The 26,863-nt window shown below is 45.6% G+C and overlaps 1 protein-coding gene across 2 annotated transcripts in view; it reads right to left on the bottom strand.

Moving 5' to 3' along the window:
- LOC123024373 (minichromosome maintenance complex component 3 associated protein) overlaps positions 1–26,863 on the bottom strand; it is a 92,600-nt gene that overhangs the window by 6,120 nt on the left and 59,617 nt on the right. For both annotated transcript variants that reach the window (XM_044432018.1, XM_044432020.1), the window contains 10 exons: positions 26,134–26,286; positions 24,960–25,157; positions 23,364–23,432; positions 22,406–22,540; positions 17,497–17,650; positions 15,698–15,956; positions 15,303–15,400; positions 12,816–13,206; positions 10,420–10,677; positions 6,911–7,040 (listed from right to left, as the gene is read on the bottom strand). In XM_044432018.1, the coding sequence (XP_044287953.1) occupies positions 6,911–7,040; positions 10,420–10,677; positions 12,816–13,206; positions 15,303–15,400; positions 15,698–15,956; positions 17,497–17,650; positions 22,406–22,540; positions 23,364–23,432; positions 24,960–25,157; positions 26,134–26,286 (1,845 nt within the window). The remainder of the gene's footprint in view (positions 1–6,910; positions 7,041–10,419; positions 10,678–12,815; positions 13,207–15,302; positions 15,401–15,697; positions 15,957–17,496; positions 17,651–22,405; positions 22,541–23,363; positions 23,433–24,959; positions 25,158–26,133; positions 26,287–26,863) is intronic.

A 26,863-nucleotide genomic window follows, 5' to 3' on the forward strand; every position in this document is an offset into this window, starting at 1 on the left:
GTGCCTTGTATCTAGAGGTATACGGTCTCTAAAAATATATATATATATATATATATATATATATATATATATATATATATATATTTATTTAATATCCCCACCCAGTAGCTGAAGCTCTCTAGGTGGTTTACAACACTACATAAAATGCAATATAAAATACAAAATGCATTAAAAGCATAAAGATTACCATTAAAAAAATTAAACCAAATGTGAAACACACGTTAAAAATTTACATTAGCTTATATAAAGTAAATTGTAAGAACTGTTTAAGCAGTTCACAAGGCCCCAGTAAATTAATTAAATGTTCCGCAGTTCAAAATTGAGAAAGGAGTTTGTCAAGGCTGTATACTGTTGCCCTGCCAATTAAACGTATATGCAGAGCACATAATGAGAATGGCAGGGCTAGATGAATCACAAGTTGCAATTAAGATTCCTGAGAGAAGTATCAACAACCTAAGATATGCAGATGACACCACTCTCATGACAGAAAGTGAAGAGGAACTAAAGAGCCTCTTGATACGGGTGAAGGAGGAGAGTACAAAAGTTGGCTTGAAACTCATCATAAAGAAAACTAAGATCATGGCATCCGGTCCTATCACTTCCTGGCAAATAGAAGGGGAAGAAATGGAGGTAGTGACAGATTTTATTTTCCTGGGCTCCAAGATCACCACAGATGGGGACTGCAGCCAAGGAATTAAAAGACACTTGCTCCTTGGGAGGAAAGCTATGGCAATTCTAGATAGCATACTAAAAAGCAGAGTTGGACCATAAGGAAGGCTGAGCACCGAAGAATTAAGGCCTTTGAATTGTGGTGCTGGGGAACACTCCTGCGAGTCCCTTGGACCGCAAGGTGATCAATCCAGTCAGTCCTAGAGGAGATCAACCCTGACTGCTCTTTAGAAGGCCAGATCCTGAAGATGAAACTCAAATACTTTGGCCACCTAATGAGAAGGAAGGACTCACTGGAGAAGAGCCTAATGCTGGGAACAATAGATGGCAAAAGAAGAAGGGGACAGCAGAGAATGTGGTGGCTTGATGGAATTACTGATGCAGTCAGCGTGAGCTTAGGTGCACTCTGGGGGATGGTGGAGGACAGGAAGGCCTGGAGGAATGTTGTCCATGGGGTCGCGATGGGTTGGACACGATTCTGCGACTAACAACAGCAGTAACAACAAAGAATACTGTCTTTACTTGGACCCAAAAGGATATTAAGGTTGGCATCAGACCTGTGGGTCGAGACCTGTTTTCCCCTGAAGAGGGCAGAACACATTCCAATGGAGCAAAGCTCAGGGAACCAAGGTTTAATTTAGATTCCAGGCAATACTTCCTGACGAGAGAAGAACCAACAAGGGACAAGGTCTGTGCCCAGCCCCTCCCCCTGCTGCTTCCGCCTCTGCATGCCAGCTGTGCACTCACCTCCCCAGACACCTGTGGACATCCAAGGCAGGGGGGTGGTGCTTGCGGGGTGTGGAGCAGGCCCTAACCCTAAGGCTGGCGGCCTTGAGCCGGTGGCTAAAGGACAGTGGCCAAAGGGTGTGAAGGCATTCAAGGCTGTCTGGGGTTGGGCCAGGGGCTTTGTTGGTTGTATGGAGAGGAGGCTGAGCTTGGTAACTTTTACATGTTGTCCTGGTGAAGTTTTCTCTTTTGAGTGGAGCCAGAGGCATTTTGTGCATTAAGGCTCCGCTTCTGAATGCATAGCATCCTAAGTTTTTATCTTATATTTGTATTTTATATTTACATCTGTATTTTAATTTAGTATGGGAGTTCCTGAGGAACGGGGGTGGGGTGCCCCCATTGGGGTGGTTATAGGCAGGGGAAGGAATGACGCTCAAGGTTTAACAAGTCATTACAGAAGGGGGGGGCAGATGGTTAGGACCTGTCCCCTCTTTTGGTTTTTCCCCCAAATGGAAGGTGCCAGGCAGTGGTATCAACCAGCCCTCAGGCTTGGTGGTGGTGCTACTGGTGAATGCCCGGTTGGTCCAAAATAAAACATTTCTCATTCATGATTTAATCATGGATGAGGGGGCTGACCTGGCATGTATAAATGGAGACCTGGGTGGGAGATGCAGGGGGCATGTTGCTCATCCAGCTGTACCTGCTCGGATATCTGGTGCAGCACCAACCCTGCCTGAAAGGAAGGTGAGGGGGTATGGCCCTAATTTACCGAGATTCAATCTCCCTCACGGGGCTTGCTGTCCCTTCAAGGCTGGGTCTAGAGTGTTTTTACCTGGCACTGGGTGATCGAGACAGATTAGCGATTCTGTTGGTGTACCATGCCCAGTCAACTCCCTGCCTGTGGATGTTGGTCCTGGATGACTTCAATTTCCATGCTGGGGCTGCTCTGACTGGGGCAGCTCAGGACTTCATGGCTGCCAAGACAGCCATGGGGCTGCTTCAACATGTCACTGGCCCAAAGCATGAAAGAGGTCACATTCTAGACCTGGTTTTCTTGATGGGGCAGGAAGATGGGGATCTGGAAGTGAGGGATTTGATTTTAACCCCTCTGTCATGGTCAGATCACTTCCTCATGAGATTTGAACTTGGGGCCAGTTTCTCCCTCCATAAGAGTTCAGACCTTATTAAAATGGACTTCCTCGAGAGTCTTATGGATGCTGATGGATTTCTGAGGACTTTGGGGGATTTTCCAGTTGATAAGGCTGGTGCTCCTGTTGGTGCCCTCCTTTGTGGAATGAGGAAATGGCCCAGGCAATTGACACAATCGCTCCCAAATGCCCTCTCCTGCCATGCAGAGCCTGAGTGGTACATTGGTATACACCTGAGTTGCAGGTGATGAAGCAGGCTGGGAGACAACTAGAGCGCAGGTGGAGGAAATCTCATGACAAATCTGACTGAACATTTCTTAGAGCTCATTATCAAGCCTGTGTTGTAGCGGTGAGGGTGGCAAAGATGGAATTCTTCTCCGCTTCCATTGCTTCCTCACAGTGCTGTCCAGCAGAGCTTTTTTGGGTGATACATGGCCTATTTCACTCTGGGCCTAAAAAGAACCTTACTGCACTATCAGTGGCTTGCTGTGACAACTTTGCCCAGCACTTTAGGGATAAAATTGCTCAGATTCACCACAAGCTGTACTCCAGAGTTGATATGGCCCTGAAATGGGAAGTGTCCAGAGTGCCATCAGGTCCATCTTTATTGGATGAGTTTCAATTGTTGTGGCTTGAGGATTTGGACAAGGTGCTTAGACTAGTCCAACCCACCACCTGTTTGCTTTTCCTTTGCCCCTCGTGGCTGCTCATCAAAGCCAAAGCCAGGATATGCATCTGGGTCCAGGAGGTTATCAATGCCTCTCTGAGGGAGGGATGGGTTCCCACCTCTCTGAAGGAGGTGGTGATCAGGCCCATCCTGAAGAGGGCAACCCTGGACCCAGATATAGCCACCAACTATAGGCTGGTGGCTAATATCCCATTTTTGGGCAAGGTACTCGAGCAGGTGATGGCTGGACAACTCCAGGCTATCTTGGAGGAAACTGAACATCTGGACCTGTTCCAATCTGGCTTCAAGTCTGGCTGTGGAACTGAAACTGCCTTGGTCACCCTGTGTGGTTCGGGGAGTATGTGCCCCTGATGATTCTCCCGGACCTCTCAGTGGCTTTCAATACCATCAACTATGATATCCTTCTGGTTCTGGTCAGGTTGGGAGTTGGTGGCACTGCTTTGCGGTGGTTCCTCTCCTACCTGTCTGGCCAATTCCAGAAGGTGGTGCTGGGGGACTATGGCTCTGTGCCATGGCAGCTTTGCCAAGGATTTTCACAGGGTTCCATTTTATCCCCCATGCCCTTTAACATCTCCATGATGGGAGAGCTCATCCAGGGGTTTAAGCTGCAGAGTCATCAGTACGCTGATAACACCCAGCTCCATCTCTCTTTTACATCCAGTCCAGGTGAGGCAGTGGCTGTCCTTAACCGGTGCCTGGCCAAGGTAATGGGCTGGATGAGGACCAATGAATTGAAGCTTAATCCAGAAAAAACAGAGGTCCTGTTGGTGAGCGGTTCAGCCTTCCGGGTAAGGGATTTCAGCCCTGTTCTGGATGGGGATGCTCTCCCCCTAAAGGACAGGGTTCACGGTTTGGGAGTGCTCCTCAATCCAGAGCTGTCATTGGTGGCAGCGGTGGTGAGGAGCACTTCCCTTTAGCTTCGGCTGATCCACCAACTGAGCCCTTACCTGGATGAGCAGAGCCTAGCAATGGTGACCAATGCTCTGGTAACTTCCCGATTGGACTACTGTAATGCGCTCTACATGGGGCTGCCCTTGAGGACAGCCCAGATACTTCAATTGGTTCAGAATAGAGCTGCCAGGATGTTAATGGGGACCAGCAGGTATTCATATATAACCCCAGTCCTCTACCGTCTACACTGGTTGTCAAGTGAAGTCCGGGCCCAATTTAAGGTGCTGGTTATGACCTATAAAGCCCTAAGCAGCTTAGGACCTTGATATCTGAAGGAGCATCTTTTCCCCTCTGTGCCTGCCCACCCCTTAAGATCTGAGGCGGAGGTCCTCCTTTGGGAGCCCTCTTTGAAGATTAGGAGAATGGCTACCTGGAGAAGGGCCTTCCCTGCAGTGGTGCCGACTATGGAAGGCGCTCCTCAGAGAGGTTTGCCTGGCACCATCACTCTATCCCTTTTGGCGCTAGGGTAAAACTTCTTTATTTTCCCATTATTTTAATGTCTGATTAGGTTTTAACGCAGGTTTTATTTCATTGGAATTATTTGGATGCTGTGCTTCATTTTAATTTATGCTGATTTTACTGTAAGACCATCCCAAGATGCTAGTAGTTGGATGGTATATAAAAGCTTTAAGTAAGTAAATAAACAAACAAAATAAACAAACAAAAGGAAGGGCAAAGTGGTGATGTCTGCCAATCTGGATGGCCTTAAAAAGGAATTGGACAGATTCATGAGGGAGGAGGCTATCAGTGGTTACTGTCCTTGCTGGCTATGTGGTTGCTACCTCCTTTACCAGACGTTCCTGCATACCCCAGTTGCTGAGAAGCTTGAGCAGACAGAGGTCTTACACCCATCCTGCTTGAAGGATGGGGAGCTGGTTTACCTCCATATATATGGAGTTCTGGACTAGCTGGACCTTTGCTCTGATCCAGCATGACTTTTTTTGTTATATACAAAGTATTCAGAAATGCTTTCTAGCCAGCTTCTCAAATGTTCCATCTCATTGGAACCACAATATACACAATAAGTAAATGATACATAGTCTCCTATTTATGGGAATCAAATCTCCTAAATTTTATTTATTTATTTATTTATTTATTTATTTATTTATTTATTTATTTAGTAAACTTCTATGCTGCCCCATTCACTGAAGCCTTGCGGCGGCTTACAACAATAAATAAATAAATACATATAATCATATAAAAACAATATAATTGGAAACGCCCTGGCCAAAGATATAAAATCAATAAATAAGCTAACAATTAAAATGCCGTTTAAATAAAAAGGTCTTGGCCTGGCAATGAAAAACATATAACGATGGCACCAGGCGGACCTCTCTGGGGAGCGCATTCCATAGATTGGGCGCCACTGCAGAGAAAGCCCTCCTCCGGGTACTTACCCTCCTAATATCCTTCACGGAGGGTTCCCAGAGAAAGGCCTCTCCCGCTGATCTCAAAGAGCAGGAGGGCACGTATGGACGTAAGCGCTCCTTTAGGTAACCAGGACCCAAGCCGTTAAGGGCTTTATAGGTGATAACCAACACCTTGAATTGGGCCCGGACTTCAATGGGGAGCCAGTGGAGTTGACGGAGGACTGGAGTCATGTGAACATAATGCCCAGTCCCCGTCAGTAGCCTGGCAGCTCTATTTTGCACTAACTGAAGTATCAGGACTGTCTTCAAGGGCAGCCCCACGTAGAGCGTGTTGCAGAAGTCTAATCGGGAAGTTACCAATGCATGTGTCACTGTCGCCAGGCAGTCGTTCTCCAGGTAGGGACGAAGCTGATGGATCAGCTGAAGCTGAAAGAAAGAGCTCCTCACCACTGCTGTCACCTGAGCTTCAAGTGAAAGCTCTGGGTCAAGGAGCACTCCCAAACTGCGGACCTTGCCCCTAAGAGGGAGTGCAACCCATTCAGGACAAGGTCAAGGTCCTCTTCCCCGAAGCCTGATCCACCTACCAACAGGACCTCCGTCTTGCCTGGATTGAGCTTCAGTTTATTGGCCCTCATCCAGCCCATTACCTCGGCCAGGCACTGGTTCAGCACAGCCACTGCCTCACCTGGATTGGTAGAAAACGAGAGGTAGAGCTGGGTATCATCAGCATACTGATGATTCCACAGCCCACACCTCCTAATGACCTCTCCCAGCGGTTTCATGTAGATGCTGAATAGCAGAGGGGACAAAATTGATCCCTGCGGTACTCCATGGCATAGCTGCCATGGCGCAGAGTCATAGTCCCCCATCATCCTAATAAGAGTCTTGGAGCTGAGGGCAACAAACTGTAATTTCTCTAATTATCTCTATTACAATGGCCAGGAGAGCCAACATGGCACAGTAGTTGAACTGGGACTTGGGAGTTCTAGCCCATGTTCGGCTATGAATTTCACTCAGTGACTTTGGGCCATTCATTGACTCTCAGCCTAACAGATAAAATGGAGAGGGGTACCATGTAGGATGCCTTGGCTTTGTTGCAGGAAAAAAGGCAGGTTATAAATAGTGTGAATGATCTAGTCCTCTCAAGTGCAGTTTATATTAAAAATAAAACCAATAAGGTATGGTAAGAACAGTTAGTACAAGGAGGATGTCTTAAACACATGGGGAAGAAAGGCAGACAGGACAGTGGTGGCTGAAAATAATTGTGGGTTAACAGGCCCAGACACACTTTGGAGATCTAAGTGCAGTCATGCAAGAGTCTGTTGTATATGCTGCATGTGAAATACACTGCATCTTACCTTCCTTGATTCTGATGGATTTCTTTCTGAGTTCTTAATCTGGCTTCTTCCCATAAAAAAGGACAAGTAAATTTTTTCAAATGGTCCTTTAAAAAATATACATATATCTGTCCATCTTTACTTACTGCTTCTGTAAAATTAAAAAACATATACCCATGATTCAATTAGGTGTACAGATTTTCCATGATCAACACAAATTAACATGTATCAAATTGTGATCTGCTCACAGGGTCTATGGGCTAATGGAGCGGACAGTAAGTCCAAAAATAATAAATAAAATGTAAACAGAAACACTGCACCTTTTCATGGAATGCAAGTACTGTATATATGACTTAAACAGGAAGAATATAAATAAAGCTGCAGCTTTCTAGAAAGCAGTCCACAATAAAATCAAGTTGCTTACTGGTAATTGTCATTTTCTAAGTGGTCACCTATGCATTCACACAGATGGGCTCTGTGCCTACAGGGAGCCTGTTATGTGAAAGATTTAATAGGTGAGAGCTTTTTGGCAGGGTGCCCTCCCCCGGGTCGATATAGAAGGGAGCTGCTCCCACCATTCCCCTCACTTCCAACGAGACCACCTTGTTGCCTCAGGGTTAAGTGGTCAGCTGTGCAGTCCACATGCTGCTCAAGGCCTAGGTTGGAAGGATTGTCTATAGCACAGTGGCACAGAGTGGACAGGAAGCCCTCCACCCCTTCAGGGTCCCTGGATAAGAAGGGTAGGGCTCCTGCCCAGTCCATCAGTTGCTTTGGGGGCCACATCATCTCCAGACAGCTAAAGGTGTAGCTTGGATGGAACGGTGATGATACTCTTACCCTCGTCTCACAGCCGGTCACGGGTGGAGGGCATGGCAGGCTGACAACAGGTAGCAGGGTGGAGAATGGGTTATGTGAATGCACAGATGACCACTCAAAGAATGACAGCTACAGATAAGCAACCTGCTTCCTTCGTCTTGGTCATCTGTGCATCACACATATGGGCCCTTGTGGAGGGAGGTGCTGGTGTCACTGGAGGACTGCTGAGAGGAATGCATGATCCCGTCTGGCATAGACGTCAAGCTGGTAGTGCCAGACAAGTTTGGGGCACGGACCATGTGGCGGCTCTGCAGATGTCAAGCAACAGGATCCCAGCTAGCAGGGGAGCAGATGTAGCCTGAGCTCACGCAGAGTGTGCATATGGGCACACGAGGAGGTCAAGTCCTGCCATCTTGTACACAAGACAGATGGTGCTGCACACCTAGCTGGGGAGTCTCTGGGATGAGACAGGTTCCCCTTTATTCTGGCCCTTGTAGGAGATTAAGAGGCAGGCTGAGCATTGGAATTGCTCTGTCCGTGCCTTATAGAAGGTGAGGGCCATGCTGGAGGGGTTGGGGAAGAAGGCTGGAGGAACAATGTCCTGAATGATATGAAAGGGGGAGGTGACCTTGGGTGTGAAGTGTGGGTCAGGATGCAGCACAGCTTTGTCCCTGTGAAGTGAGGTAGGGGATATTGATCCACAGTGATAACTTGCTGGTGCAACAGGCAGACGTGGTGGCCACAAGGAGTTGTCTTCCATGACGGGAGGTAGAGGTCTGTTGTTGCCACTGGCTTGAATGGCCTTTTTTGTGAGAGGCCAAGAGACTCCACAGAGGTTTGCAGGGGCACACAGCTTGGGTGGTAATCTGGAGGACGCAAAGGAACCTGCACACCATGAGTGCATGCAAGCAGATGGCCCCTGAATGGGAGTGGCAGTGTGAGGCTGGTGCAAGATGGGCCTGCCAAGAGGATGGGGCGAGGCCAGCACTGAAGTGGTTCTGGAGAAGATAAGGAAGGGTTCCATGGAAATCTAGGAGCCTGCTGATCCTCCAGGTCCAGGGTCCTGATGTCAGAGTGAAGCACCCAGTCCCCATCCTGTGATAATAGGTTGTGATGAGGCAGCAGGTGGAGAAAGTTCCTGTTGGTGAGGAGGAGGAGGAGGGGAAACCATGATAATCTTGGCCACCAGGAAGTAATCAGGACACAGTCCGTCTTGTCCAGCGCTTTTTTTGTAAAAAAAAAAAAAAAAGGTGCCGGAACTCATGTCGCGAGCATTAAGCGCGCGACCACACACACAGCGGAGCGTCCCAGGTGGAGAACAGCACCCTCACTATCTCACTATCAGATAGCAGACACAAAAGCAGCCCACAGGCACTATGTTAATGATGTTTGCTGCTGATCTGCTGGATGGGCCATGCGTGGTGGAAACTGTCTCCCAGCATATATCAGGGATAATGAAGTCCCCCATGATGACTACATTGCTGTTCTTGGAAATGCTGGCACGTTGCTTTTCGAAGGTTGCATCCTTGTCCTCTTTTTGACTGGGTGGTCAGTAATAAACATCAATAACTCTGTTTTTCTGATTTTTTGCTCCCTTTAAATTAAGCCAAATGCTTTTGATGGGCTACCAAGTTCCTCTTCTTGTATTTCTGTGCAGATATGTGTGTCTCACATATAATGTGATTCCATCCCTGGGCACTCGTGTAGAGACATTCTTGCTGTGCCCTGGTTTTCTTCCTACATTTTATGGGAGACTGGTGTTGGGCCCTGCTTGAGTTTTTTTCTGTTGGAATATATGTCTTTGCCAGGTGAAGGTATGTCATGCCCGTCTCCCTCCCTTGTATTTTTCAGTTTAAAGCCCTCCTGATGAAGTTTTCGTGTAGTGGCCAACCATCTGTTTCCCATTCTTGGTGAGGTGCAGTCCATCACTTGCCAATAGTCCATTGTGGATGTGAGCCTTGGCACAATGTCAGAGGTGCGGGGTGCGTGGTCTGGATGGCATGGCATGGCTGCTGCACAGGCTCCTCAGAGAAGGAGGAGGAGTCTTTGGGGTCTCTTCTGATCTAGGCCTTGCACTGTGCAGCAAAGCCAACATGTGTGAATGCACAGAGACCACGACAAAAAAGCACTGCTAACCTGGGCAGCCAAACCACCAACCTGTTTGTAGTTTTTGTTTTCCCCTCTGAAAAGGCTTACAGAATATCAATAACCCATGGATTACTGGAGCTGCACAGGAGTGTGTTTCCTCAAAACAACCTGCTGCTTTCACTTTGTTTCTGGTGACAAGACAACTCAAGAGTTGCTTGCTATGATGTCTGAGCCCAGTGGCTGAGGGAGAAACATCAAGAGTCTAGCCCAACAACAAAACACAATCATTTTATAATTTGGAAGCAAAGCAGAGGTAGGCTGCTGGACCCTACAACTCTCTTCTTCCTTCACCACTGGCAGCTCTGCCTAGAACTAGTCAGAGTTGTAGGTAAAAACATCTGAGTGGGGAACAAATTGCCCACCCCCTGCTTAACCTTATTAACCCACCAGGCTACCCACCTGCTCAAGAGATAAACAGTTAAAAAAAAGATCATTTGGGCAGGAAGATAAAGAAGCATGACACATTCCTCACAGTGTTAGAGAGACAAACTGAATGTGTGCTGATGCAATTTAAACCAGAACATAACTGCCAAATTTAATAAAACTGTCCCAAATACATTTCTTACCTGGTGATACTGATAACTGAGGTGGTTTCCAGTCTCTCAATTTATGATTAATGCAGACTTCCAGGATACTATCCCAAGGGATCTCCTTCACAGAAGGGCCATCTTCTCTAAAGCTGACACAGTTTCTGCCCTTCCACTTCAAGTAGGTTTGGCTCAACAAATTCTCTATCTGGGACTGTAGTATCTCCTGTGTCTGAAGTGAACTGGCAGTCTGGGACAAATACTGGAAAATCATGGCACATACTGGGCTCCAGGGAGCTGTGGGAGGAAGGAAATTTTATTGCACTATTTCCAAGTATGAGGGAACAAGCCCGGGCATAGTATTATATCCCAATGTCTGCTTTGACATTAGCACACTCAAAATATCTCAAAGACACCAAGGCATAACACAATCCAGTTAAATGCAGCTAACCCCAGGTAAGCATAGTGTGGTGTAGTCTAAATGTGCGGAGGGAAATTTGGCATTCATTGAATTCTGTTAGCTTACTCAATGTAGAACCTGGATTTAAATTAATTAGCATAGCTGCAGCAAATCTTTGAATGACTCTTTTTTACTGCCATGCAAAAAATAACTAAATACACAAATATAAATATAGATTATAATGAATCTCCATTAAGAAAATTTGGGAACACATTTTAAATGTATTTTAAAATAGGGGAAGACTTATTGCATCAAGTTCATTTTAGGCAAGTTGGATCCAGGAAATTTGAGACCCTCAAAGTTTGTTGCATGAATATCTACTGAAGTGAAAGCAACGAAAGCTGTTCTGTTTAAAATAGGGTCTTGCTCTTGAACAGACAACCCTAGAACTGCACTTGGAATACTGCTAGTTTTTTACAGAATTTTTTTGACTCTTCAGCTGAGAGGACAGAAGCTCTCTGTGAGATCCACTCCTGTTAACTTCAACAGGGACCTTATTTTATCCCCCCACCCCTCTGATAATGAAGGTATTAATGAAGACCAGGCAGGATATTTAATTAATTTGTATAGAAGCTGCCTGTTAGCATAATGCTCTCTGGATGGCCATACAATAAAACATCAATACTTAGGTATTAATCTTTCAAAAAGTACTTGATATCTGGAAAAAAGTGATTTTGATATATTAAAATATGGAATAAAGAAGAAAATGCAGCTATATAGGATTATCTTGGTTTAGGAGAATAGCAGTTTGTAAAATGAAATTTTTACTTAAGATTAACTTCTTATTTGGGATGTTGCCAATTACTATATGAGGGAGTTAGAAGATTGGCAAATAATTAATTTTGTAATGCAGATAAAAAAGCAAGGATTATTAAGAAAAGATCACAGAAAGAGGGAGGACTAGTTATTCCAAATATTAAACTATATTATGAAGTGAATCAACTACGATTTATACCAAATATTATATAGCAGCCAGATGAGATAATATAGGCAGAGACAGAACAATAGGCAGAGATAGAACAATACCCCTTCATGGATCACTGCCTTGTTGTGGCAAAGGAGCTTGTGTAGCTCAAGGAAGCTATGAGCTATGCCGTGCAGGGCCACCCAAGATGGACAGGTCATAGCAGAGAGCTCTGACAAAAGCTGATCCACTGGAGAAGGAAATGGCAACCCGCTCCAGTACCCTTGCCATGAAAACCCCGTGGACAGGACCAAAAGACAAAGAGTTATGACACCGGAAGATGAGCCCCTCCAATCAGAAGGTGTCCAATGTGCTACTGGGGAAGAGCGAAGGGCTAGTACTAGTAGCACCAGAAAGAATGAAACGACTGGGTCAAAGCTGAAAGGACACTCAGTTGTGGATTATCTGGTGGTGAAAGGAAAGTCCAATGCTGTAAAGATCTATACTCCCTAGGAACCTGGAATGTAAGATCTATGAATCAAGGTAAGCTGGACGTGGTCAACCATGAGATGATAAGACTGAACATCGACATCTTAGGAATCAGTGGATTCCTGTATTTGGACCTGAAAGGCCAAGGAAAAGGGTGGCTGCATGGAGGGTAAGCAGTAAACAAGCACAGTAAGTGATACTGCACATCATGGGACATGTCTGTTAAGGCATCAGTCTTAGCTTCCTATTTCCTAGTTTTCTGGAGTAAGAGCCAACATGAAGGTAGCTTACCTCAGGACTCTGAAACTAGCAGAGACTTTTTAAATCATTTGAATATATATCAATTAATTGCAGAGCCAGAATCCAACATCTTTAGTAGTACACTAAAATATATGAAATTCAACTCATTGGTTAGACAAGAGAAACTGACAGACTTATGTAAAGACACACATTCCAATAAATTGTCTTTTTTCATTCAACAAGAAAAATAGCATTCCTATCATATTGATTGTTTGTCAGTACAACAGCCATTGGTTGACAACAGTTTTATACTGGTTATTCTGTCTGGCTAAAAGCTCTTACCACCCAAAGGAGGCAGATCCATCTGTGGGATCTGGAAGGAAAGCAGTGCTTTCTTCAGCCAAGCCAGATGGTTCGGTGCATTCCACTTGAGATGGGGAAGGTGTTTGCTGCCTCCATCTTCTACAAATTCAGTTACAGGCCAAGAAAGTTCACAAAGATCTTCTGAAGAGGCAACTTCAGCCAAGAACTGAACTACGCTGTTATATAGCTCTATTATGGCACTAGGATCTTGGGATGGCAAACCAGCCATGTGTCTCTCTTTCTTGTCTTTGTAGAACTGCTGGTTGAATTCACGGTCAAGGCCATCTTCAATGAACTGCATAAATGTCTGGAAGCCAAGCTTGACAGAGCTTGGGCAGTTAGCAACCAGCCACTGTACTGCTTCTGATAGCTGAAAAGAGCAACATACAATTCACTACTTGGGAGGGGAGAAAGTAGACATCCCATATACAATTTATCACTATATTAAAATCTAAATCTCATTGGAAACAAAAGCCCTTTCAGACTCACTTTCAAATGCAGTCTGGTGTCAAAGCTGAAAATACTTATTAAAAGATGTTAAGTTGCAGGAGAAACCCAATAGCCTTTCCATGATCTGAGAAGACTGTGTAGACATGATTACTTTTCATGCTTGTTTGGAGTACATAATGCTGTCTTAAACTAGATAACATCAACTAACTTACTATGGAAAAATAGAAAATAAACACAGATTGTATTTCATCCTTCACAACCAATTGTTGTGGTTAAAAAGATTCCAACTCTGTGCTGTCAGGGAACAAAAGAGAGGAGTGGGAGCTGGAGGAAAGATTGCAGAAGCTTTCAATGGAACTCTCCATTAGATAGCCTGTAAGAAGCAGGTGTAATACTTGTGATCAGGTTAGGGCCAGAAAGAAACCAGCTTGTCAGTAACTGTACAGAAACTGCACAAACCAGTATAAAAAGCCATGTTCTTCCACGTGAAAAATCCACCATTGGGCAAATCCTGTATGAATACTAACCAAAAGGCAAAAAAGGCAAAGTTAATATCCCTTGAAGATCCTCAGACCATTTCATCAAGCTAAGTATTAAATAAAAATTGGGAAAGGAAAAATGCTGAGTCTGAAGTCACAACCTGTGCATATTGATTGTCTTAAGACAGCATATAGGAAGGAACACAACCCCAGGTAGTTATGTAGATGTTCCTCTCAAAACATCTTAGCCAAGGGGAATACAGCCTGATACCACCCATTACATTAGCCATTGGAGGAAGAGCAGGTTGCTTACCTGTTAATGCTGTTCTTCAAGTGGTCATTGTGCATTCATACTTATGGGCTCTGTGCCTGCATGATGCCTGTTGTCAGGAAAATTCATAACTGAGAGCACTGGGGCGGGGGGGGGGGGCGGCGGCTCCTCCCTCATGGTAGGCATGTCATGAGTGGAGCTGGCTGGAGCTGGGGGGTCAGACTAGATGGCCCAAGAGACCCCTTCTGATTCGCTCTGTTTCTCTGTTTCTCGTCCTGGTGTTTGGTATATATGGGAGGAGCTCTCACCCATTCCTTTAGACTTCTTTTGTGCCCCAGGACTGATCAATCATGAGATTAGTGGGACCCATTCTACATACAAAAGGGAAATTTTCTAACCCAATTTTGGTAAACAAAAGAGGGTTTAGAATGTGACAGTTGAAGAGAGGTCTGGGTTAGTGGGTTTTGTGAATGCACAGAATTGCAGAATGCACAGAACTCAAAGAATGACACTTACAGGTAAGCAAACTGTCATTGCACATGTTAGTGGTACTGGGCACTGCAGTTTATTATTTAGTTATTTATTAAAACATTTTTATGCCGCCCCATTCGCCGAAGTCTCGGGGCGGCTTACAACAATACATAAAACCAATAAGTTAAAATATACATATAAATAATCATAATAATTTAAAACACACAATATAAAATAAGCCGCCCTGGCCAGATATAATTCAGTGGTATTAACATTTAAAATGTTGCTTAAATAAAAAGGTCTTCGCCTGGCGCTGAAAAACAAATAACGACGGCGCCAGGTGGACCTCTCTGGGGAGCGCATTCCATAACGTAGGCGCCACCGCTGAGAAAGCCCTCCTCCGAGTAGCCACCCTCCTAATTTCTCTCACAGGGGGCTCCCGGAGAAGGGCCTCTCCCGCCGATTACATACAGTTACATACAGTTCATACACCCGAGAGACTGTTTGCACCACTCAGGCTGCTAATCTCTGTGATGACAGAGAGTGTTCTTGATTCTTGCTATCATAGGAGAAAAAGGGTCTTTGGGACCAACGGAAGGCTATAGAGTGCCAGCACTCTAAGAATGTCCAGAATATGCAGTATAAACTCCATTGGGTTGTACAGGGAAGCAAAAAATGCTAGAAAACAATGTCTTGGTTCAAATGAAACTGAGGATGCTACTTTTGGAAGAAACAAGAGATTTGGGCTCTGCATCACCTCACCCCTGTGGAAGATAAAGCATAGATCATTCTTACCTTGCTGGTACCTTGCAAATCACTCAAAGAATCTGGCATTTCAACAATTTTGTAGTCTGAGATAAGGTTAGCTGAAATCAAATCTGGTAGCATCAACCCTTTAAAAGAAAAGACACTTCACTTTAGCAATTCCACTCATGTATCGTCCCAGACAGACATAGAATTTAAAAGAGGCAATCATATGACTAATGGAAAATATCAATTTCAACTTTAGGAAAGCATCTATCTTCAAAACTATTTATGCTGAGAAGACCCAGCATATTTTTCTAGAGCAATCTTATTAACTCCTATTATTTATAAGCTGCTGCTTCTGTCTTGGATATTTTCTTAGGCATTAGTAAATTATTTCAAAATAATTAGTAAATTGTTTCAAAGTTATTTCAAAGTTCACATACCTTTTGCTACTTCCTTTTCCATGCCCTCCTCTCCGTGACTTGGGACAAGCACCACCAGAGGTACTACTGGCTGGAAAGGTTTTGCCTGAAGGAGCTGTTTCAGTTGAAGCAAGGCTGAAATCCAATAAATGTCTTCCTCCACCTCATCTTCAGTACTCACTCGAGGAGACAGCAGCAGAATAAGCCCACTAGTTCCAAGCAACTCTTTATGAGTCTCTGTGTCATTGAGCTCAGTGGTGCTAAGAGTCCCATGAGTCACCTATACAGAGAAGGCAAACTTCTAATTCCATTGTACAAAAAAAGTAAGCTAAGATCCTAAAAAGCCAAAAGCTGCCCAAATGGGAAAGACAAAGGTGCATGTGGTCCAGCATCTTGTTTCTAATAATAACCAACAATTTGCTTCTCGGAAGGCTGCAAGTACACCATTACGCAACAAGCTTTCCCCCTGCTATTCACCTCCACTAAACTCTAGCAACTGGCAGAAGACCACAGTCTCGAACATGGAAGCTAGAGTAATTTGGAAAAAGAAAAAAAAAGGCACCAGCTATCCTGAAGACAGAGTCATATAAGGGTTCTGCAGATCAATAGGTATCTTTTGTTCTATTGTCTGCTCATTGTCAGGTATGGCTATCTCCCCCCTTCAGAAAAATATGCAAAAAAGTCAGCCAAATTTACAAAAATGTACCAGGCATGCTGTTTTGTGTGTCTTTCTTAGTATAGAGAACAATTGATGAAAATAGTGTATATATACACACACAATCCCCCCAGCTACACAGCTGAGCAGTGAAAAGAAATCAGAGATGTATAAAACATGTTTAAATAGTCTATAGGCCAGCAACTTTAGGATTTTTATATTCTGAAAAAAATGCACACCCAGGAGGATACCAGTCCATATCAGAATCCACAGGGTAGATTCATGGAAGACAGAATTTATTTGAATCCATTCCAGATTTCTTCAAGAGGTTGTAATTAGTGTCATGTGCTCCTGGACTTTTTATGACTTAGGCAGATACTCTGCTTCTCTTTGGCCAGGCTAGATAGATGTGATTGCTTGCAATCAGGGCTGCCTCTTCAGATACCTTAGACCTTGGGAGCCCTGTGTGACAGCTGTGCCAAGGCTATTTAGGTTAGTAAGCAAGATGGTTATTTCTTTTGCATGCTTCTTCTGTTTTTTTTCTTCTACCCTTTTGCTGGATTTTGTTTTATTTGTAATAAACACTGTTTTGTAATCTAAACATTGTGGCTTGATTGCAAGACAAACTCTAAGTAGGAAGTAGTAATAAAAATTACAGGGATATTGCAGGTTGTGAATTAAAAGCAGAAGTGGGCAGGAATCCGCACACTCATTTGTGGTTGTTTACTTACATAAACCAGGTCACAGGGTGTGTCAAGATATAGCAAGCTGTAGCAATCAGAAGGCATTGTGCAGCTGCTAAATCTTTTTTCCCCTTACCTGATTTTCTGCAGTAAGAAAAAATAAGTAAAGGCAGAATATGGAAGGGTTACAAATAGAAACTGACAACTTTAGGGACCTTATACCACTTGGAACACTATAAAACATCACTAGAACTTGTCTGGAAGCCAACTGGAAATCAATTAATATGATTAAGCACTGGGTGATACATTCAGTATACCAATTGTACTGTACTTTCAAATACAGTCAGATAACATCCTGGATGCTACATTTCTAAATGCTTCTCAGAAAGCAGCTCCTCATAAAATGCATTGTGGTATTCCAAAGTAATGGACTTCCACAGTATCTATCAAGATACATCCAGCAAGTATTGTTTTGAACAGACCTTTACACATATATTAACACAAACATGATGATTTCCTTGCATATGAAGAGAAGTATGCAGAGCTAGTGTCTGAATTCCACTGGTCGCCAGGGATGTAGACTCCTTCGAATTTTTATCAATTATAAATTTAGCTTTCACCCAATCTGCTAGAATTCTGTAACAGAAGGAAAAAATATTTCAGCTTACCAACAGATTTAACTCGTAGCAGTATCTAGCAGTTAAAGCATAAAAAAGCCCCATAGCCATAAGCTATCAATGTACTAATCAGTATATGTCATGAAGTTAAAACAACTGGTTTCCTCATTTAACAGTCCCACAGACTCATTTTACCGTGAAAAAACATATTTATCCATTCGAGCTAGGCCACAACATAATGTCTACTCAGAGAAAGGTCCTCCAGATGTCAGCATTCCTCAACAAACAATCTAGCCATTATGGCTGAGGAATCTGAAATACACACACACACACACACACACACACAAATAGAGAAAGAAATGGGGAAGGGGTAGAAATATTTCAAGTGAAAGCCAGCAAAGGCACAACATGCTGGAAGCACGCAGTGGACCAACTGTAAAAAGGCTGCTGATGTGCTGAAAAAGCATGGGGCTATGGGACGTCAATTCTGCCAAAAAGGGATCTGAGATACACACAAGAGCCCATGAGAAGCCAGAGCAGGAAGAAGGGCAGGAGGGGGATATAGGCAGGTTGCTTACCTGTCATTTTCCAAGTGGTCATCTGTGCATTCACGCATATGGGCTTTGTTGTGCAGCACAAGGACTAGACCAGAAAGGAAACTTCCATAGATCAGTGTCATGGAAGGGGGGCCCTGGGGGCCCCAATAAAAAGGGGGGCTCCTACCCACTTCCTCAGGTGCCTTGGAGACTGCAACAGCTTGGGCATGTGAGGGTGCCTACACATGACAGAAGGAAAGAACAGAGATGGTGACCCACCCCACACCTGGTGGAGTCACAGGGCACACTAGGCTGAACACAGCCAGTGGGGTAGAGGTGGGTTGTGTGAATGCACAAATAACCACTTGAAGAACAATAGTTACAGGTAAGCAACAAGGCTTTCTTCTTCATGGCCTCTGTGCATCACACATATGAATGACTAGAAAATGCACCCTTCCTGGAGGAGGGGCTGTCATCACTGGAGAATTACAGAGAGGACCGCCCTGCCAAACGCACAGTCTTGTCTGGCACAGATGTCTAGTCAATAGTGCTGGATGAAGGTCAATGGCATGGACCATGTAGCTGATCTGCATGCTCCGTGCAGGGGAATGCCAGCTAGCAGGGCAGTAGACGCAGCTTGTACACGCGTGGAGTGCACACAGGGGCGTGCTGGAAAACCCCATTTCACCATCTCATAGGCCAGGGAGGTAGTACTGAACACCCACTTGGAGAGCCTCTGGGTCAAGATGGGCTCACCTGTATTCTGACCCTCATAGCGCATGAGCAGACGGCTGGAGCACTGTAGTGGCTCAGTCCAAGCTTTGCAGAAGGCGAGGGCCTTGCACACATCGAGGAGGTGCAACATGGACTTGATCGAGGTGGCAAGGCTGGGGAAGATGGCCAGGAGGACGGTGTCCTGGTCGATGTGGAAGGATGACATGACCTTTGGTGTAAAGTAAGGGTGTGTGCAGAGGACCACCTTGTTCCTGTGGTGCGGCTAACTCGCTGGGACAGCAGGCGAACAAGGAACACTGTCTTCCAGGATAGGAGGTGAAAGTCTGACATTGCCTTAGGCTCGAAGTATCTCCTTGTGAAGGATTACAGGACCACAGAGAGACTCCAGCGGGGGAGTGCAGGGTCTAACTGGAGGGGTGAGGTTCTGAAGGCCCTGGAGAAACTGATGTGCTAGTGGGTGCGCAAAGACAGAGGACCCCTGTACTGGTGGGTGGAAATGCAAGATGGCTGCCAGGTGGACCCATAGGGAGCATGGGGAGAGACCTGAGCACAAATGGGTCTGCAAGTAGGAGAGGATGTGCTCTCTGGAGGGGTGAGGGGGGCAAGTCCCTACACCTCAGTGAACATGGAGAATGCCTTCCAGTTTGCCAGATAGGACTTGCGGGTGGAGGGTGTTAGTGCGGCATGGAGAATGGAGGCAACCAATGGTGGGAAAAGCTGTAGGGGTCTGTCACCTGGCAATCCTCCAAGTGGTCAGGCACAGAGTCCTGATGTCGGGGTATAGCACTGAGCCCCCGACCTGGGACAGGAGGGTGGGTCACAGCAGCAGACAGAGGAAGGTGTGGCTGGAGATGCGAAGCAGGAGTGGGAGCCACAGCTGCGTCAGCCAGTAGGCAGTCCGTCTTGTCCCTGTGGATCTTAGCGACGACCCTGGTGATCAGGGGGACAGGGGGAAGGCATACAATAAGGTCCCTTCCCACTTCAGGAGTAAAGTGTCTGCCAGGGATGCAGTCCCTCGGCCTGCCCTGGAGCAGAACTGCTTGCACTTGGTGTTGTGGGGAGTGGCAAAGAGGTCCACCTGGGGATGGCCCCATCTCTCACATAGTCTGCGGAACAGGGAGGCCTCCAGTTCCCATTCGTGTGGGCCAGTGGCGGAGCAGTTCAGGGTGCCTGCCAGGGTGTTGAGGTGGCCCACAACATGGATGGTGGGGGTGTTAATGCCCTTCTCTAGGCACCGTTCCCAGATGGTGGACAGGAGACAGGTGAGGGGAGAAAGTTCTGCCTTGTCTGTTCAGATAGTACATGATGGTGGTGTTGTCTGTGGCTATCTGAACATGCCATCCTGTCAGGGAGTTTTGGAAGGAAGCAAGGGCTTTGCACACTGCCAGCATCATGAGGAGATTGATGTGGAGATGCAATTTGTGTGGGACTCCGAAGCCCTGTGCGCGCATATCTGCACAGTGGGTACCTCAGTTGTGTCTGTCATGGAGGGCTCTGGAGGGAAGAATGGGACCCTGGTGGTAAGATTGTTGATGTTGCCCCACCAAGGGGGGGGAGTATCTGACCACCAGAGGGGGGTCAGAATGATGGCACTGGGGTCTTCATCCATGGCAAAGGCTTCTATGAACCAAAGCTGGAGGGGCCTCATTCAGAGCCGTGCAAGTTGAAGCACTGACCTGGCGGTGGCCATGAGGCCTAGGAGTCTTTGGATGGTGTGGGCAGTGGAATGTGCTGTGGTCCTGATGGATGCGGCCAGCAGCTGGACTTAAGGGAGTTCCTTGCTACCTGCGTGGCTTGTGGGGAATGAACTCCATGTGCCTTGCAGTGGTGCGGGCCTTATGGGGAGAGCCCATGCTATCATCTATGCAGGCATTAAAGAGGCCCTCCCCGTCAAAAGGCAAGTCCTCAGTGCAGGCCCACGTCTCCAGGGGGAGGCCCGCTGACCATAGCCAAGTGTGGTGGCAGATCACCACTGCTGCCATCATTGCCTTGCAATTGGAGTTGACCTGCTGTCTGGCTGCTTCATTCTGGCACCTGGCTGGCTTTGCTGCCTCAGTCTGGAGGCACCGCGGAGGCAACCAGGTAAGTGCTCCGCCATAGATCCCATCTTTTCCCAAAAGAAGAGCTAGTAACTGGCCACTGTGGCCACATAGTTGGAGATGTGCATTCCCAGGTAAGAGGCTGCAAGTCCCTTCTTAGCTAGGCCATCAAGGCGGCCTCCCTCCTTGTCCACTGGTATGGACTGGTCTCTCTGGGAGGTTGCACGCAGGCAGGGAGGCCCTGGGCGGTGCGTAGGCGAGATCGTCCAGGAACTCTGGTGTTGGGACCTTGGGTGTCTGGTCCAGGGGGACCCCAAGGTCTGGCGTGCACAGGCAACCCTCATGGGGTGAGTTGGCACACGGAGAGGTGGCAGACTTGGAGGTTCAGTGCTTTTGGCACGTGGGCGCAGTTGTAGGCTCAGGTGGGCCATCTGCGTTTGCGGCAGAGGCAGAAGAGGGGGCAGTGGCAGCGACAGCCCTCTTCCTGGAGCATTTGGCTCACTGGGCGGATTCCTCAGTGGAGGGCAGCATTTTGGGCTCTGATTTAGAGGAATCTGCCACACTCAGGATGCACTTCTACAGGGCAAATTTCAGGTGCTCTCCCCATTGCTGGCGGGTTTGCTTTTCCAAAGCCTGGCAATGCGGCATGTCTCCCTCATGTGCTCCTCCCCATGGCAGAGGAGGCAACAGGAGTGGCCATCCGTGTCAAGCAAGTGAGTGGTGCACAAAGCACAACAGTGAAAGGATGGGTCGGCCATACGGAGGTGAGAGAGAGAGGAGAGAGAGAGACAAGTGGATGGAGAGAAGAGTAAGATTAAGTCTCCTTCCTCACAGGTTGGAGAGAGCGCGACGAGGAAACCTCGGGGCAAGGCTGAGGTGGTAGCCAAAAAGGTAGGAAAAAATATATGTTTTAGAAAGAAAAGGGAGAATTTTTTTTTTAAGAGAAGAAAGTAAAAGAAAATAGGAAGAAAACATGGGAGCTGGAGCAAGATCCAATCAGTGATGTGGCTGCAAGTGTAGCTGAAAAGGAACTGAGTGAGAGGGAGCCTCCCCCTTTTATCTGGGCCCCTGGAAGGGGCAGGAGGGGGCCCACCCACTCCATGACGCTGAGCTATGGAAGTTTCCTTCCGATCTAGGCCTTGCACTCTGCGGCGAAGCCCGCATGCGTGATGCACAGAGCCCACGAAAAAGAGCACATGCTAAACAACCCACACTGTGTAGCACATTCACGAGATGTCTTTAACTGGCTGACTCATGTGTTATGCTATACACTCTGAAAACGCTGTACACAATGTCTTTGATGGATACCTACATACTTGGTCCCACTTGGTTCTCTGTCTGTGGCAACTGCAGAAAGATGTTCTCAGGATGTATTATATATTTCATATATTTAGCACTGAATGTCACACAGCCAATATCACAGCGACTGGGTTTCTTACATAGTAGTCTGAATACAAGTGATACCTGCTGGGAGAGTCAAATTGATATTCCTCATAATCCGGCAACACCAAAAGTGTTTTCCAAAAGACCTTTTCTTGTTTCATGGGAATGTTTTCCGCAACCAATGATGGCAGATCCAGTGGAGTCCATAATGCATCCCTAAGAGACACAAAATATCATTAAAATACATAATTCTATATTCTTTTTAGTCTTATTTAACATCTAATGTAATCCTATAGATAAGTGATGGCAAACCTTTTAGAGACCGAGTGCCCAAACTGCAACGCAGAACCCACTTATTTATCACAAAGTGCCAACGCTGCAATAAAACCTGAATACTGAGGTTTTAGTTTAGAAAAAAACAACTCACACATTAGGATCTTTTGTGTTAAAAGAAAAACACAACAACAGAGAGAAGGAGCCATGTTCACGTTCAGCGCCCCCAAGTCGAGGGATGCCGGGCTTGCTTGCACCCGGGTGTGCGCACTCCCCCCGCCCCAAAAACCAGCCACCGGGAAAGCCGCAGGAGCTTCGGCGGTGCTTCAAAGTTTACTGGAGGAGCAGAATGTGGGGGAAAGAGACCTAAACTAAAGGTGAGGAGAGGCTGCCGCTGATCCCTTCCATGTTTCCGTTGGGATCTTCCTCGAGGCACCCCCATGGTGTTGCCAAGCCCTGGTGAGTGGGGTAGGGTGGGGAGGGGGTCCCTGCCACACGCCCACTGCTCTTGCTTTGCAGCAGCTCCAGCCTCCACTTTTCCTTGTTTTTGCCTCCCGCCCCAGAAAGTGCCACCCCCCCTCTCTTCCTCCTCCTAGTTATAAAACATAACTAGTGTATTTTTAATACTAGTTAAAATGTAACTAATTCTAAACTAGTCAAATATAACCAACTCAGAATTTCAAAACAATGTCTGTATTATTATAGGCAGTATTCACAAAGTTTGTAGCGTCTGTGTTCATGTAGGTTTATTAAAACTCCAACATACCATAATAACTGCTGATAAAAATGCTGTACTTTCATTTGGTGGATTGTCTTGTTCCGCAACCACTGCAGCCTAGAAATAAATAAACTTTATTTATTTATTTGTTATACTGCCAAATAGCAATGTCAAATGCTTGGCCATGCAGAATTGCAAACATTAAGCCTCCCTATCTAGCTACCAAATGATGTTCTCTAATCTGCCAAGTCTGGAAGCAGAAAGGTATGATGGAATAGGTCCGTAACAAGGAGATTCTAAAGGCAACTTGAAAATGGTTATCTTTTTACAGATTTAAGATAAATAAAATTGTTACAATGCATTTATTTGTGTTGCAGCTTAAATATCTGAGAAAAAAACCCTAGGAGCACACCAATTAATAAGCAGAAAATGCAAAGTTTATTACAGTGAATTTCTGTTCTCTGATCCTCAAGGATGGCACCTCCTCCAACAGGCAATATCCAGTTCTAATTCTTTGCCTCTCTAGAAGGGGGAACCTTCCTGTATTCCAGATCAGAAAGTCAAAGCAAGGTCACCCCTTAACCCCTCTCTCTGAAACAAATCCATCCATACCTGGTCACCATAGTTAACAAACTGTAGCATGAACTGGGAACAAGGAACTGAACAGTATGGAAAGAACACACAGAAGACATGGAGAGAAAACCTCAAGACTGTGCCCCCACCCCTGCATACAGGACACTGATGGAAGCTATTACTGAAAAAACTGGCTGATCCTAGAAGCAAAGATGCAGGTAGTATGCTCTCTGTGACACTTAGAGAACAGAAATTCTGCATAAGAAAATTTTCTTTTTCTTTTGAGTTTTCTGTGGGGTGGGAGGTTACACATCAAGATATACCAGAGCAGTACAAAGAGATATGCGAGCTATCAAGGATCAGATTAATCCACCATACACCCTTCTGCAAGACCATATGGCTGAAGGAAACTGAGACAGAAGCAAATCTATCAGGCTGGGTCTAAGACTCAGGCCATTTGGATTCTAGTCCCTGATCAGCCATGGAGCCAACTGGGTTATGGGCAAGTCACAGACTCTACTCACAGGGCTGTTATTATGGGAATAAAACTGAGTGCAGGAGTAAGAGAATGATGTCAGCTGCTTTGAGTTCTTTAAAAAAGAAAACAGAGAAACAGAGCGAGTCAGAAGGGGCCTCCTGGCCTATCTAGTCTGACCCCCGGCTCCAGCTGGCTCCACTCACGACATGCCCACCATCTGCATGTCTAGCCTATCTTTGAACTCCCTCACCGATGGGGCTTCAACCATCTTGCATGGAAGCCCATTCCATACCCTGGGGGTCCTAACTGTCAGGAATTACTTCCTGGCATCAAAATTGAACCTTGGTTCCCTGAGCTTCACTGGAACGCATCCTGCCCTCCTCTGCTCTGTATCTTTTTATGGTGGTAAAAATGCAATACAAAAATATTTAACCTTAAAGGCCCAGGCCCCTTTTGCCTAACAAGTCTTAGCCAGCATTGGAGTGCAACCCCCAAGAACTTCTCCAAAACTGCATTCAGCTCTTGGGCTGGAAGCGGTGCCCCACATCTCTTTTGTAACATAACAAGTGGCCACTGAGAGAGTAAGTACTTACCTAAGGCAGGATGTGCCAAGTCTCCCCGCATGTCCCAAGTTTACAATCCTTTTAGCAAGATGCTTTCTAGTGATAGGGCACTCTGCACTAGGTGACAGTGCTTTCAGCTTGTCTTTTGGGTCTACAAAACATGGAGCTGCTGGGAATGCTCTCATCTGACGCATCAATTTCTTTCGGGCTGTAACAGCTTCCCTCCATCTTTAAGAGAATATACCATTGCATTAAAAACTACTGGTAAAGCACACAATCATCTTAACTTCCCTTGCATTAACATTTCATTACAATTTTCTGTACCTGCTTTGGCTCCGAGCTTTTCATTAGTTCCATTTAGGGATCCCATGTTCCCTGCTCTGTCCAGTTATTGAGAAGGAACAGAAAGAGTATACTGCAGGCTTTTACAAATCTAATTTGGCATCTCACTAAGGAGAAATGCTTCAGCCCTCTAATGAAAGCATCCAGTAGCACACATATACCTCCACCTGAGCTCTCATTTGCAATGCATATTGGGGAATATAAGAAATAGTTAATATCTTACCTATACCACTTGTCCAATCCTCACCTCTTCTCTCCCTCTCTTAAGAGTGTTTGGGAAAGAGGTGGGATTTGTCCTGTGGTTTGGAGGCAACACCTTTTTGTGACATTTCTCATGGTTTCCCAAAGTCACACAACTCTCCCCAATCCCTCTGTTTGTGCCTAAGGAGTTGGTGGGAGGGATTGGTGGCAAGCACAAATGTGGGGTGCTTAAGCCAAGTCATTGATTTGTGGAACCTAATTTGAATTCAGAAAAGTATAGTTTGTGCATTCTGAGAATGTTTAAGTTTTGCCCAATGTGGTTCTGAAAGTTCATTTTGGTACCACTTTGACTTAAAGGAGAGAAGGTGGAACTGAAGCTACTATCATGCCATTGAAGTCTCATGCCCTGAGCTCTTTGAGCAAAATGTTCTAGTTCCAAACAAAAATCAAAATATAAATCATGAAAGAGCCCAAAAGCCACATAACTTAAGTTCTCAGACTAACCTTCCTCTCATGCAGAATGAAAATGTAGAAATGCAGAAAAAGACTGTACTGGGCTGTAAAGGGCTGCTTTATGGAAGAGTGCAGTACAGATGTGATGATGCCATCAAGACTATGTCATTCTGATGTAATGGTTGTGGAAAAGTTTCATTTCACCCACCGTTTTAAGTATTTGCAGAAGCACTGGAGTTCCTGCAGGGTCTCCTTAGCAATCTGGAAAATCTCATCTTCCAGAAATGCATCCATTATGTCAGCACAGATTTCCTTTGAACAACGAGCAATGCGTGCTTTTTGATCCTTCTCCACAGCACACCTAGGACAAAACATTTCCATAGACATTTCCAAAAAGAAAAAGGAAGACACACATTCGGAATGATAAATTAAAATGGGAATCTCATGATTTCTGTCAAGCAATCTTTTTCTGTTTTGCTTAACACCCTAAGGCAGCCTTCCCCAACCTGGTGCCTTCCAGAAATGTTTGGACTGCACCACCCACAATTCTGAGTCAATGATCCTGTTGGATGGGAATTCTGGGAGCTGAAGTCCAAAAGCCTTGGAAAGCCAGCAAGTTGAGGAAGGCTGCCTTAAGGAGCAATTCAAAAGCTTTGCAGGAGTTGCGCCATATGAAGCATTATGTTGCTAAGAAGCATAGGCATGGATTAAACAAGATTTCTTGTCTTCTGCATCCAGAGAAGCACCAGATGAATAAAAAAATCTAGAATCATAGCATAAAATAGTTGGAAGGGGCTTATGAGGCCATCAAGGCCATCCCCTTACTCAAAGCAGATGAGCTGAATGGATCCATAACTCTCTATGTGCAGACTGAAACATAGCTCTTCATCCAATTTTGTACTTCTTGGAATGCGCATTTTGAAATAAATGCATATACA

Source organism: Varanus komodoensis, unplaced genomic scaffold (genome assembly GCF_004798865.1).
Source record: "Varanus komodoensis strain SLA01 unplaced genomic scaffold, ASM479886v1 scaffold23, whole genome shotgun sequence".
Taxonomy (NCBI): domain Eukaryota; kingdom Metazoa; phylum Chordata; class Lepidosauria; order Squamata; family Varanidae; genus Varanus; species Varanus komodoensis.